General features: G+C 36.0%; 1 protein-coding gene across 1 annotated transcript in view; it reads left to right on the forward strand.

Annotated features, from left to right (window-relative positions):
- The window catches only part of tyw1 (tRNA-yW synthesizing protein 1 homolog (S. cerevisiae)), a 33,905-nt gene that overhangs the window by 7,922 nt on the left and 11,191 nt on the right, over window positions 1-14,792 (forward strand). The window contains exons 9-14 of the mRNA XM_077566734.1: window positions 1,386-1,438; window positions 1,521-1,639; window positions 4,173-4,282; window positions 4,352-4,529; window positions 5,025-5,160; window positions 9,534-9,644. Coding sequence (XP_077422860.1) covers window positions 1,386-1,438; window positions 1,521-1,639; window positions 4,173-4,282; window positions 4,352-4,529; window positions 5,025-5,160; window positions 9,534-9,644 — 707 coding nt within the window. The remainder of the gene's footprint in view (window positions 1-1,385; window positions 1,439-1,520; window positions 1,640-4,172; window positions 4,283-4,351; window positions 4,530-5,024; window positions 5,161-9,533; window positions 9,645-14,792) is intronic.

Genomic DNA, 14,792 nt, shown 5'->3' on the forward strand with positions numbered 1-14,792 from the left:
AAAAGGGATGCCGTGGGTGCCAGCCGTTTTAAGCATTTTTGACTGATCTTTCAAGGTCTATAGAAAATTATGTGTTTGGACTATGGAAACACACATACTACCAAATGAAAGATTGGACTCTCATCTTTCATCAGAACAAAAAGTTTGGTTCTACCTTATTCCGTTTTTCAGTAATCAACAATAGAAAAGGGTTAGTTTCACCTCTGTTTTGAAAAAAAAACCGTCTTTTAACGTCTTTGGCACTCCTCCATAGGATTTTACTAAACGTTATTTAACGTTTTTGGCAGTCAAAGAGTTAAGCACTTTATTTGTTGTTTTTTTTTCCCCACCCAATATTTTTAATCAAGGTGTCTGGAACATTTTTATTTAGGACCGGAGCGACCGGTTTGGCTCACTTACCTGTGGAAGTCATTGAGCAGCCTCTGGCAGCAATTCAGCTTCTGCTCCTGCCGCTACGCTATAAATAGCAACATGTCACTCCCGTCCACCCCAAATGTTGACCTGCTGCGTTTTTTAAGGAACGCGGGACATTACTTGCCGTTAGTGAGCAGCACGGCTGGACAACGCAATGCCGTTCGCCATCATGAAACCTTTCCTTTGTTTTAACTTTGTGAAATGTCATACAGGTATCAACTGTAGAAGAAGTTAGCAGTTAGCAAGAAGCTAATGTAGCACTAAGCAGTCTACATCCATACTCTGTGTTTCTTCTTGTCAAGTAGCCTATCACAAGATAAACTCAAAAGATGCAATTGACAAGCCTATGGCTAGCTCGTGGTTAGAATGAGAAGCTAACAATACAGTCTAAATCTTAGCTCCATGCTCCTTCTTGTCAAACGTCACAAACAATATTGGACCCAAAATTCAATATCCTTGTTAGTGGCTAGTGCAAGAAGCTAACGTAGCAGTGTAGATAATTTTTCAGTGGTCCTTCTTGTCTAAGATAACAAACAAGATGGACTTAAATGCAAGATCCATATAACGAGAATATGACAGCTAGCAAGCCAGACTAGCCTGTTAGTGGCTACTGAAAAAAGCTAGCTACCTAGCGGCTTTGCAGTTCGTGCTTTTGATTAAAACTAAAATCAGTACTTGAGTAGTTATTTTTTTTAACTACAGAATGCTTAATCAAGTAATTTTTTGAGGATTACTTTTAAATTTTAGTGTAGTCATATTATTGTAGCTATGGGTACTCTCTGACTTGAGTACAGTTTCTGGCTACTGTACCCAACTCTGGTTATAGTGCTGTTTAGTTTAATCTTGAAATGTTACCGCAAAGCACAATATCCCAAACTTTTTTGGGAATATCGTATGTCATGTCCAGATCATGTCTCGTCATTCAGAGTGTCTGTACCTAATATACTGTCCTGTTTGTTGTCTCTACTCAGGGTATAAACTGATTGGAAGTCACTCAGGAGTGAAGCTTTGCCGCTGGACCAAGGTACGAGACGTGAGCTTTTAAAACCCTTTTGAGTAGCATGATTGACAGCTAAAGTTTTTTTAAATTTTTTTTTAATTTAAAGTCAATGTTGCGAGGACGAGGCGGCTGCTACAAGCACACCTTCTACGGCATTCAGTCCCATCGTTGCATGGAGACCACGCCCAGCCTGGCCTGCGCCAACAAGTGCGTCTTCTGTTGGAGGTAAAACCACCATCGACTTCACTCCACATTCCTCGCGTATGTCCTTAGTGGGATTTGGAAGAAATCTACTTGAGTCAAAGCTATATCGTAAAACTTAAAGTTTATAGAAAAACTTTCCGCTATTTTGGACTGTAGGATACCTTTATCTCCAAACTTGTGTTTGCTAGGGACCTAACAACAACTGACTTACCACATAAACGATTTTAACCTACACTTGTAGCCCTTACTATCGCTAAAAAAACAATTCTTGTTAACTGGAAAAATAAACAAACTCCGAATATCGACCAATGGTCTAACCTCCTCATAAATCACATTTTAATGGAAAAAATATCTGCCTCAAATAAAAACCAAATATCAAAATTTATAGAAACATGGTCTACGTATATAGAATTTTTTAACCTAATTCTGGTTACTTAATTCTGTCTGTTAGCGAGAGCCACCACATCGTGATAACTTACATTGATGTTTCTGCATTTGGCAATTTATTATTATATTATATTATTAGTATGGGATTTTTTTTTAATGGGCTTTAGGTGAACTGATGAATACACACACGCACGCACATGCACATGCTCACCCACATACAAAAAAAAAATATGGGTGTGTGTATATGTATATATATTTAAAAAAAAAATAAAAAAGGAGAGCAATGATGATGTCAAATCGAATGAACAATACTGAGCTCTCCTGGGGAAAAAAAAAAAAAAAAAAAAAAAAAAAGCTAAATCGTAAAGGCATCAGTCTGAGGCTCCGAGCTAATTGAAATGTCAAAAGAGTAAGTCGATTATTGCTATAACAAATTTTTAATTGATAATTTATTCATGGGATTGTACATATATTAGAAATCAGCAGTAGAATGTACAAAAAAAATGTTTGAATGAAATTTGTGTCATCGCCGTAAGTAAGCAGCATGCGGTGAGAATGAGGCAAAAACACTAAAAGGTGGATGCTGCTGAGTCATTGCAGCGTTGGCGACTGGCGAAGTGTTTGTCACCCCCCGCTGAAAGGTTGCTGTCAGCGTGCCGCTCCCCCTGTCGCCACATGTACGACATTTTGTCCAGACGTGGCAATGAATGGCGACAGGAAATCAGCAGCCACGCACCCCCCCCCGTGTGCAACCACCGTGCGCCCCCTCCGTGCTGACAACCTGTAGAAAATGTCTTGGGTCATCGTAGGGTCAGCTTGCTGACATTTGAACAAGTGTTAATATCCAAAGGACAACTGGACTTTTTTGGAATGTAGAATCATTGAATCAAACAATGACGTTTTTTTCTTTTCTTCTGGTATTGCATTGTGAAGATTACAGTAAAGTGGTCTCCAGGTAGTGCCAAAGTTAATAGAGATCCTAATAAATGAAATGACTTTGTACTTATCTTACTGTTACTTTTAAGATTATGACTTCAGTGCATTATATATTTTTTTAAATGCAGCTTTATTCTTGTTAGGTTGGAACTCTTTTTCACTTTTGCAATTTTTTTTCTCCAGTGGGATGAGATTACTGTAATTTTTGTAAAATTACATTTTCTTTACTTAAAAATGTATGTGTTTTTTATCTCGCTATTAAAAAAACAAATCTAGATAGATAGTGACTATATTGTTTTGAACAACTTTATTTCCGCAATATTACATCATCACAAAAAATCTCGTAAAAAAACAATTTTGTGTTTAGGCTCGTAAAATGTCACTTTTTTCCCCCGTCAAAATAATGTGACTTTATTATCTTTTTTTTCTTTTTTCTTTTTTCTCAGGGAAGCTCAGTATTGTTCATTCGATTTGACATTATTATCTTAAGTTTGCAGCTTTTTTCTCTCTCACATTTAGAATATATTTGTTTTGTTTTGGTAATATATAAATTCATCTCATAAGATGACAACTTTTTTTTTTTATTGAATTTTTTTTTTAGTTTTAAAGGTGCACTGTGCCGTTTAAAAAGGTAATATTAAAGCTTTTTCTACATCATGCATGCTCCGCCTATACCCAGACGAGTACGACGAGCCCTGACTGTTTTACCCTGACTGCACCTGTCAGCTTTTATCTTCCCTTTCTAGTAGAGTGTGCGGACCCTGCACACTTCACAGTTTCTTTGGGGAGGGGAGGGGCGAAGTTTTTCTTACATCATTTGAAGTCATATCTTCCTTTGTCAACTGCGGCTGTTGCTTTAAGATCGTGCATGTACTCGCACGCGCACCATGAACGAGCCTGACACAGATGCTGCAGTTACACTTTGGGCCATAGGTGGCAGTCGCGAGTATAAAAAAAAAAAGTGGCAAACTGCAAGATGCTTTAATCTCCTAAATACAACTTTGTTATAAAATGCAACTCCATTCTTGAAAGATTACATATTTTAAGACCCTTTAATTAAAAAAGTGACTTTAATTAGCAAAATGTGACTATATATAGGAGAACTGGGCCGGTTAGCGGAAAATCCACGTACAATTAACAAACATTAAAAAGCATTGAGTAAAGTAAAAGCGTCGATGAAACCTATTTTGACTTTTTTTGTTTGTTTTGTGTGTGCGTGCTTGACTTCAAGGCACCACACAAACCCAGTAGGCACCGAGTGGCGTTGGAAGATGGACCCCGCTGAGAAGATCCTGCAGGACGCACTGGAGAAGCATCAGAACATGATCCGACAATTTCGAGGTCAGTGGTGCAACGTGCAAAGAGAAGCTGAAGTTGAAATGACGGCACTCGTGCGTTTTGGCCCACCAGGCGTCCCCGGCGTGAAGTCGGATCGTTACGAGGAGGGTCTGACGGTGCAGCACTGCGCTCTGTCCCTGGTGGGCGAGCCCATCATGTACCCTGAAATCAACCGCTTTGTCCGCCTTCTTCACTCTCAACGCATTTCCAGCTTCCTGGTCACCAACGCTCAGTTCCCCGAGGAAATCAGGTAGCATTGGCGTTTGGTATCATGACTTGCATCGGTTTATTTGTCAGATTAAATTCAATTAAAGGTAAAAATGTTAATTTTTCATAGAGCCATTTCATTGGTCCTTTATGTTTATTTCAAATTGCTTTTCGTATGTTAAACTGTAAATATTATCTAAAAAAATAAAATAAAATAAAAAGTATATTTTTGTTAATATAGTTATCCGGAACAGATTAATTGAATTTACATTATTTACAATGAGAGGTATTGCTTTGTTTTTTTTTTTGGTACAATTCGGTTATAGTCAAACTTTTTGGACCGGATTAATTGCAAAATCTTCTATATGTATGGCAAATCGAGGTACCCCATTGAAATGAATTAAAATGCCATTAATCCTTTCCACGAGACTCTGCTTCTCCATCCTCCTCCTCCTCCTCCTCCTCCTCCTCAACAATGTCTGTGGGAGTTAGTAATTGTTGAAGGCTGAGTAGTAAGTAGGCTATGCGTTGCTTTCAGGAGCTTGGAGCCTGTCACTCAGCTATACGTTAGTGTGGACGCCAGCACCAAGGAGAGCCTGAAGAAGATCGACAGGCCGCTCTTTAAGGACTTCTGGACACGATTCCTGGACAGCCTCAAGGCTCTAACTGAGAAGGTCAGACCACTTAACCACATGACATGACAAACTCGATTCCTATCATTATTGTAGTTGGTTGCCGTTTTTTTTACTTGGAAAAAGATGACCTTTTAAAGAATGCAATCCCAGTATTAGGGAATAAAGTCCACATTAGCATTTTGGCAGTCACTAATTAAAAAGTTCATTTTTATTTTTATTTTTTACGTATCTGAGAAAAAAAGATTTTTTTTTATTGGTCTTCATTTTTAAAGAAAAGTCATTAAGTTGATTTAATTTTCCCACAAAGAATCAAGTCACATTACCAGAACAAGAATAAAATTTTGTCCTGGAAAAAAAAGTATTACTTTGATAGTATTTTTTTTTTTTAGCTTGGGGTGGAAAGTTGTAACATTCTCAGAACAAAAGTATATTTTTTAGACATATTAAAAAAAAAAAAGTTGCACATTTCTTGTCAGGTTGGAGGAGGGAGGGATCATTGATCATTTTCTGTTTTTGTGGGTTTTCAAGAAGCTGTTTTTTGTTTTTTTGCCAAAATTTTATTTTTTTTTATTTTTAAGAAAGTCTTATTTCAGATTTGAAAAAAAGTTATATTTTTGGGAAAAATTATTATTTCAATAGTCATAATTTTCCAAAATAAGATATGATACGAAAATAGTAAAATTGTATGCCTTTTATTAGGAGTGGTCTTATTTTTCCTACTGGTATTTTGAATCGGTTATATAAGTTTTTAGAGAAAAAAAACATAATTATGTTTAAGTTAAACTATACTACAAGTGTAATATTTTTTTTCATTAAAAAAATCCACAAACTTGTTCCTTAAATCATGAAAAAGGAATTTATGTTTTTTAAAGTTATTTCAATAGTGTGTTTCAGAGAATAAAGTTACATTTTTTATTTTTTGCAGTCTTTTCAGTCTTAAAAAGTTTTTTCTCAGTCATTTTTTAAAATTCATTTTCTAAAGAAAAAAAGACTTTCTTTTAGTCAAACTCGTATTTTAAGTTCAGGTTTTTGACAGGTTTATCTTTTTCAAGAAGTTCTTTCTTATTCAGAATTTTTGAATTTGACTTTTTTTTTTCTTTTCTTTTTTAAGAAACGCTACGCATATTTCTGATAGTCATTACACATTTCCATTAATCATAATTTGCGAGTGATGTTTGTGTTGCTTGACCACAGCACTGACATTCATTGGCGACTACCTATAAAGTGTGTGTTTATGTTTGACTGCGTCAGACAGTAAATGCCAAAACACTTTACCGGCTTCGATCCACTCTTATCAATGGCTTTAAAACGTCAGATTTTTGTGTTCGTTCCCACTCCATGTGAGGCTGTGCCAGCGTGCGTCCATTTCTATTTACAACATATCCGTGTCTCGCGGGACCCCCCCGGATAAAAGGTCGTGCTAGCCTTTTTCTTTTCAAGAAAAGAAACAAAAGTCCATTAGGACAGCCGGCATCCTGCGGCTGCCTGGCCCGCCTCAGTCGATACGTACTCTAAAGACAGAGTTGTTTACATTTGACCCCAGTTTAACATTGGGGATATGTTCCTGGCCCATCCGGTACAGGAAAAAATTTAGAGTAAGGTTGAACAATGGATTAAATTCAAATTCAAATTAACATTGCAATGTACTAGTATACCGTATTTTCCGCACTATAACCGACAGTGTGCCTTATAATCCGATGCGCCTTATATGTGGATCAATATTGGTTAAGTAAGCTTACTAAATTGCAATCACATTATTAAGGGCGGGAAATTGCAATGAGATTACTTTTCGAAATCGTTTAGCCCTACTCTAGAGAGGAAAAAAAAAAAAGAAGTTTTAGCAAGGCAATGACCAGTATCATCTGATGGTATGATAACGCGCAAAAATATTGCAGTTTCACCCGTCACGACATTGCAATTACAGCTCTAACATCGCTCTCCCTCTCCCTCTCTCCATCCGTTTCTTCTTGCTACTCTCTTCCACCTGTTCACTCTCCTCCACCACCTGTTCTCTCTCTCTCTCTCCCTCCCGCCTGCTTTCGTCTCCCCTCTAGAGTGAGTGTGGCTTTCAAGCTGCTAGTACATTTTTTTTTTCAGTGTGTTGCAGGTTGTCAACAGGTTTTTAAAACCGGTCTTATTTATAGAAGGGTTGCACAGTATTAGAAAAGGACATCGCCGTCAAACATGAAACAATGATATGCATTTTCAGTGCCAGCACTTGTAAATACTTTGGCAGAACATAAGCAGTTGTCCAAAATAGATGCTTAGAGCACTTGCTTCAAGCTGTTACTTCCACCCCCCCCGTAAGATGTGTGTGTGTGTGTGTGTGTGTGTGTGTGTGTGTGTGTGTGTGTGTGTGTGTGTGTGTGTGCGCGTGTGTGCGCGTGTGTGAAAAAGCAAAACAATAAAGAACAGAAAGGAAAGTGAAAAAATATCTCCCATTTTATTTTACTAGGGTGTTAATGTATATTTATATTCCGTACAACACTGTAGAGTGATTTATTTATTTTTTTAAGGTACAGTTTTTGTGAGGTGTTATTGGGGGCTAGAACGGATTACATATTTGCAGTTCTACACTCACAAATTTATCTGTTGGCAGATTTTTTGAGGGAACCCATTTGCTGAAAAACTCAGACCAAAGCCATGTCCAATATATTAACATAGCTTTGGCGCCATCTTGTGGCAGAGAAATTATTAAAGTGAGGGAAGAACCATTTTGTCAGGCCATAGCCTTGTCTAATAGGGAAAAACAAAAGTTTTTGGACCTTTTTGGATGGGCATCATTTACTCGCAGATTTTTGCTCTTGGGGGCAAAGTGAATCTATTTTTTAATTGATTACCAATCTTCCCAACAATAACTTGACTAATGCCATATAAATTGATTTTGCATTATTATTAAACAACAAAACCACAACAGATATTGGTATTTTTGTCCACTTTTGGGTCACCATCCTAGCTAGCCATTCGCCGGTGTGCGCGTTGAGTTCCTCTTGGCATCATTTGTGGCTATGCAGTTACTTTACGAATGTGCTTGTTAAGTGGTTGTTTTGATTTGAAAAGTAGTCACTGCCAAATCCGACAAAATTCAGAAAACTCTACGATTATAATATCTACGATTAAAAATCTGTGATGCAGTGAGAAAATGAAAATTGAACCAAAATATAAAAGGATGAAATGCGAGGGGCAATTGCTTATACGCAATCACATGAGGTGATTATACATTTTATGTGATTTTTCACAGTCATTACAGCCCTTTGAGGGAAAACACAAATACCATGTGGACCATGGTGAAAATGAGTTTGACGCCCCGGCCTACGTCATCCTGCACCATTCAAACACCAGTCGTCCATTTTTTTTCGCCTCGTTTTTGTAATCCGCCCAGGGAAAGTTCACAGTGTACAACATATTCCCTCATCCAATTGCTTTTGTTGCAGCATTAAAATGCCGGGCGACCCCTCCTTTTCCATTCTATTTCCATTCCCTCTCTCCGGGCTCACTGCAGCGTCTTTCACGTGGAACATCAAGAGTTGTGTTCCTGGAATCAACAATCAACTTCTGGCTAGGCACCAAAGGGGAAGCTGTTTTGTTTTATTGCAATTTACATTTCAGGACGACCTTGATCGTTCCCCTACCCAGCCTACTCTTGTGCTCCAAACAATCTTCCGCTTTGTGTAGCATTTCTAATGCATATGAGTGGAGTCATGTTGATGTAATATTTGTACTAATATATGAATATTTTTAAAATTTCTTTTTCTAATACAATGGAACCCTGTATACTTTGTCAGACATGGATTTGCATATAAAAAATGTAATAATAATAAATAAAAAGATCTTAAGGTGTTTTTTTTTCCATTTACCCCTGTTTAGTGTGGAAAACGCATATTGAATCTTTTATCAGCATTATTATTTTTTTTAATGTTTAGGGGTTTTACCCCCCAAGTGCATTTCAATTGTCGTCAATTACAGTATATGCAGATTTTTGCTATTTGTGGGCGGGGCTGGTCCCCATCCCATTGTATTTAGATTTTTTTTTTTTTTGGCGGTATTGTAGTTTTAGATTTGCTTTGTAGTATTATTTGGCTAATATTATTCTGCTTTTAATTTTGTTTTGTAAAAAAAAAAACTCCAATATTTTTGTTGTAATATTTTGATATATTTCTCCTATTTCTGTTTGTTTGTTCTTTTTACAACAATGTTTATATTTTCCTTATTTTTTTACTACTAATTAAAATGCTTGAAAGTAAGCATTTTAGTCAGATTTGTGTATTTTTTCCCCCAAAATATTTTGTTGTAATCTTATTTTTTTTTATTTTTAACTATGATTTTCTTCTAATAATTTGTATACTTTTGTGTAATATTTGCCGTATTTTTGCATTTTCCTAATGCGTGTGTATGTGTTTTGTCTGGTTCAGAGGCAAAGGACGGTGTACCGGCTGACGCTGGTCAAGGCGTGGAACGTGGAGGAGATGACGGCCTACTCAGAGCTCGTCGCTTTAGGCCAGCCCGACTTTATCGAGGTTAAGGTAGGATATGGTTTTGTTATTGTTCTTGTGTGTTTGTGTGCGCGCTTTTATTGGAGTGCATCCACATGGCAAGCGTCTTGAGAGACATCAGACAGCAAAGCCTCTTTTGATAATGCGCGTGAATGCCAAGAGCGGCTGGCTGAAGAAAACTGGCTGGCAAGAAATCTGTCGTCTGTGTTCATTTCAAAGTTCTACAATTAAAGAGCTGGAAGCGAATTTTGATTATTATTTTTTTTCCTGCAGATTGTCCAAATCTGTCTAAATACTTATGTTGAACTTTAGAAATTTTAAAATATTCTTTTATTAGTAGATATTTGTAAGATTTTTGTTGCAATACTTTTGTCATAAACTTTCATATATTTGTATTATGTAATTGTAACATTTTTGTATGTTTAAAATGTTTTTTTTGTCAGAATAGTAATAGACAGATTTTTATATTTTTTGTTTTAACTTTAACGATTGCTAATATTACAGTAATGTTTTTGCATTTTCTTCATTTTTTTTAGTGCTCAGGTATTTTTGTGACAAATTATTTTTCTCAATATTTTTAGATTTTATTTTATTTTATTTTAATTCTAATATTTTGTCATGCTGCTTTTGTGATATTTTAGTTTTTAATATATTTTTCACATATTTTTATGTTGTATACTGTATTTGTCAATATTTGTTTTTTATATTTAAAAAAAAATCTTCATATTTTTCTAATTCTAATTGTAAAAAAAATAGATATTTTAAATTGTAACTATTAACTGTCATTTTTTCGTTGAAGTTGAGCATTATTGCTAAGGCTCATTTATGTCGGCACAAAAGATTTGCAATGAGTTAAAAGTATTAGAATAAACTAAACTAAAAGCATCTGAAACGAAATGTAAAAACTCAAATCACAACTTGTTGTCTTCCAAGTATAAAAAGCCCAGGAAAATCGTATCTTGTCAAGTATTAGGATTCCTTTTTAGCGCAGCCAAACAGACAAGAAGGTTTTATTATTTAACAACATGCGGTTCCTTTTGCATGCGAGTCTATTTATTTTTGAACAAGTAGATGAATAATTGACTCAGTGAGGGACTGTGACACGTGTCCTCATCAGACAGCGTTTGCCCTGTTGTCAGCAGCTCAGGCTGGATTTCTCAAGTGTCGCAATTGGGTATGCGTAAAGAGAAAAAAATCGGATGTACAAATCGCCCGCTTTCAAATGTGGATAAAAATACGATAAGCTCAGATCTGATTTTTTGTGTGGGTAAAGAAACCATATACTGTATGTCCAAATATGATCAATTTAATATTTGCATGCATCCAAGCCTGACCAGGATGTTGACTATAATGTAATAACACCGCCTGAAACATTTACCCTGCGTTTGCTGTGAACATAGCATTAGAAATATAATAAAAAAAAAGGTGGTATTTAATACAGTGTTGCTCAATGTTGGCAGGGGATTGTTCCTGATCTGTGCAGCCAAAAGGGAAAATCTGTGAGTCATTGCCCTCTCCCCCCACCAAAAAGGTATAGAATTACCTACAGATACCAAAAGATGGTGGCAAAGCACTACTTTTGTCTAAATGAAGCTAATCGCTTCACTTCAACTTCCTTGTACCACGATGCCATAAAATGATTCCAGTGCACTACTTTTGTCTAAATGAAGCTCTTAAACTCAGTTCAGCTTAGTTCCTTGATGCCACAAGATGGTGGCAAAGCACTACTTTTGTCTAAATGAAGCTCCTCAATTTAGCTTCTTGACGCCAAGTTTCCTCAAGGTCATTCCAAAATGCTACTTTTGTCTAAATGAAGCTCTTAAACTCAGTTCAGCTTAGTTCTTTGATGCCACAAGATGGTGGCAAAGCACTACTTTTGTCTAAATGAAGCTCCTCAATTTAGCTTCTTGACGCCAAGTTGCCTCAAGGTCATTCCAAAATGCTACTTTTGTCTAAATGAAGCTCTTAAACTCAGTTCAGCTTAGTTCTTTGATGCCACAAGATGGTGGCAAAGCACTACTTTTGTCTAAATGAAGCTCCTCAATTTAGCTTCTTGACGCCAAGTTGCCTCAAGGTCATTCCAAAATGCTACTTTTGTCTGAATGAAGTTCCTCCATTTAATTCAGCTTACTTTGTTGGCACCAAAATGTTACAAGCTGGCAACAAAGCACTACTTTTGTCTTAATGAAGCCCTTCAATACACTTCAACGTAGTTCCTTCACACCAAGCTACCACATGATGGGAACAGAGCACTACTTTTAAGTAAATGACTGTTCTCAAGTCACTTCAACTTAGTTCCTTGGCACCAAGTTGCCACAAGATCGTTCCAAAACAATACTTTTGTCTTACTGAAGCTCTTCAATTCAGTTCAACTTAGTTACTTGATACCAAGATGAATTTTTTTATTTTTTTTTTAATGCAGGCCACTCTGTTTCTGTACCAGATCAAAAATGTCGACAAACAGATTTAAAGGTTCGTAAAATCCAAGTCCTTATGATTAAATAAATCACCAAACTGGCAAATGCATTTTTTTCCTTCCAGGTACTGACGTGGTCTCACAATGCACCCCAATTTTTTTTTGTGTTATGCCATTGCAGAAGCAAAAGAGCATGCAAGGCTCTTTGTTAGCATTCACGAGGCAGCCTCTCGCGGGAACATGTCCTCTTTTGCTCTCATTCGTAATCAAGAGCCCGCCGCATTCCCCCCAGCCTATTACTTCCCCGAGGGTGAGCCCGGAGTCCATCCGTGGTAATCAGGCAGCAGAAGGGCCCCCAAATGATGATGGAGGGCGGGAGCGAATGGCCGCCTCGCACGTGTGACAAACTGGAGTAAATAATTGAACAAGTTGTTACGCCACGGCTTCATTTTTCTTGAAAGTCTCGCGTGAGGCTTTTTGTTTTTGTGCAGGTGCAGGAGGAAAAGCTCCTCGCAGGTGTTTGCGCTGTGGTTGTTTTGTCATTGGAAAAAGAGGAATTGTAGAGTAGATGGAATAACACTGGAGGGGCAGTGCAACACAACTGCGAAGCATTTGTCAACAACAGTGTTTACACACCTAATTAGTTCAGTGATTCGCAGGAAAGCCAAATATTACAAGCTTTTTGGGGCTAATATTAGTTTTGTTGGTCAAAACAAATATTTTGTATTTCTAATATTTTTATAATGTATTTTTGTCATATGAGTTAGATTTTTTTTGTAAATGTATATTTTTTCTTAACTCTTTGACTGCCAGACATTTTCAGAAAAGGGATGCCGTGGGTGCCAGCCGATTTAAGCATTTTGACTGATCTTTTGACTGATCTTTCAAGGTCCACAGAAAATTATGTGTTTGGACTATGGAAACACACATTCTACCAAATGAAAGATTGGACTCTCATCTTTAATCAGAAAAAAAAGTTTGTTTCTACCTTATTCCGTTTTTGAGTAATCAACAATAGAAAATGGTTAGTTTCACCTCTGTTTTGAAACAAACGTCTTTTAACGTCTTTGGCACTCCTCCATAGGATTTTACTAAACGTTATTTAACGTTTTTGGCAGTCAAAGAGTTTATGTTATTTTTTGCTTCTTTTTTTTATTTTTTTTTTAAATTTCTGCTTTTTTAAATGTTAGATATTTTTATAATGCATTTTTGTTTTATTGTAATTTTATTACTTTTTATAACTTTTTTTGCCGTTGTGCATGTTTTGCGTAATTATTACGTTTTTATATATTTATATATCATTTGTTGATTTTTTAAAAAAATATATTTGTCATTTTCTTGCATGCTTAGATCATTTTGTAATCTGATTCATATCAGTTTTTAATATATTAGATTTTTTTTACAATTTCTCCTTTTTGACTTTTTTGTTGATATTTATTTATAATATATTTGTAATTTTAGATTTATTTGTTTATTTTTGTCATAAAATAGATTTAAAAAAAAAAAATCCTAATGTTTTTCTTTTTTGTTTTGTTTTGTTTGATATCTAATTGATTTTAGGTATTTTGTTGTTACTTAATTTATTTTAAATCATCTCTCCCGATAGTTGATGATTGCTGTTCAGCATTTTGTGGCATATCATGGTCCTACACTCAAGACGCAATTCTAAATTCAGCCTTCAGAAAGGACTGTAATACTGTGAGGATTTGCCGCAACGCACAGTTCTGTTTATACTGTGAATTTTCTATTGCTGAAGAAAAATGCGGACGCTGCTGCATAATATATAAAGTGTATGTGCGTATCCATGTGAGGAGAGGAGAACACTGTAGTGCATATAAAGTACAGTCGTGAGTCCAGGGACGTATCACTGTAGTTAGAAACAAAACTTTCTGGCTCAGTGACAAGCATGTGTGTGTGTGTGTGTGTATGTGCGTGTTTGCTGTAATGAATTGCGTTTTTGGAATCTTGCTTGCTTGCATTGCACTTTGCTACCATATTAAAGCTAACAAGCTAAACCCGTGTTAGCTCATCCATCTTCTTCTAAGCTCTCCGTCAACAGACGGGGACAATCTGCGTTTTGTTTGCTCGTCTCAGAGCTTTTTCCCATTGGCCCGTCGTGTGTGTTTGCGTACCCAGTGGGAACAAGTAGACCTCAGTGATGATTCTGATTAGGATGATGTCATCAATTGCATATCATACAGTCAGCAAGTACTTTATTGGGAACACACTCGCTCTATGTAACGATAGCCAATGGAGTTGTAAAAGTTGGTTTAAGACTTTATCTTAGTCATATTGAATTTATGTTTTCAATTTGATATAAATAATTTTGTAATTAATTTTTTTTTTTTTTTTAATCCAGTTCATCAATTAATCAACAAAATAATGGACAGGATTAATCGATTATTAACTCATTCACTGCCATTGACAGCTATAGACGTCAAAAATTAATTTGAACTATTGCTATTAGTTTCACATTTTTTTCCACTTTTGTTAAGAGTATGAAAACCTAGAAAAAAATAACTATTGAAGTCATGCGATTAATTACAATTTTTTAAAAATTAATCGTCTGATTTAAAAATAGTAATAATCGTCTGAAGCCCCTAATTTTTTAGTAATATTTTCTTTCTTTTTAATTAGGGGCATCAGGCGATTAAAATGTTTTATTGTAATTAATCACATGACTTCACTAGTTAACTCAATAGTAATCAATACTTTTATATCTGTTCTAAATGTACAATAAAAAACATTCTAGGTTACCATAC

This window comes from Vanacampus margaritifer, chromosome 5, assembly GCF_051991255.1.
Source record: "Vanacampus margaritifer isolate UIUO_Vmar chromosome 5, RoL_Vmar_1.0, whole genome shotgun sequence".
Lineage (NCBI taxonomy): Eukaryota > Metazoa > Chordata > Actinopteri > Syngnathiformes > Syngnathidae > Vanacampus > Vanacampus margaritifer.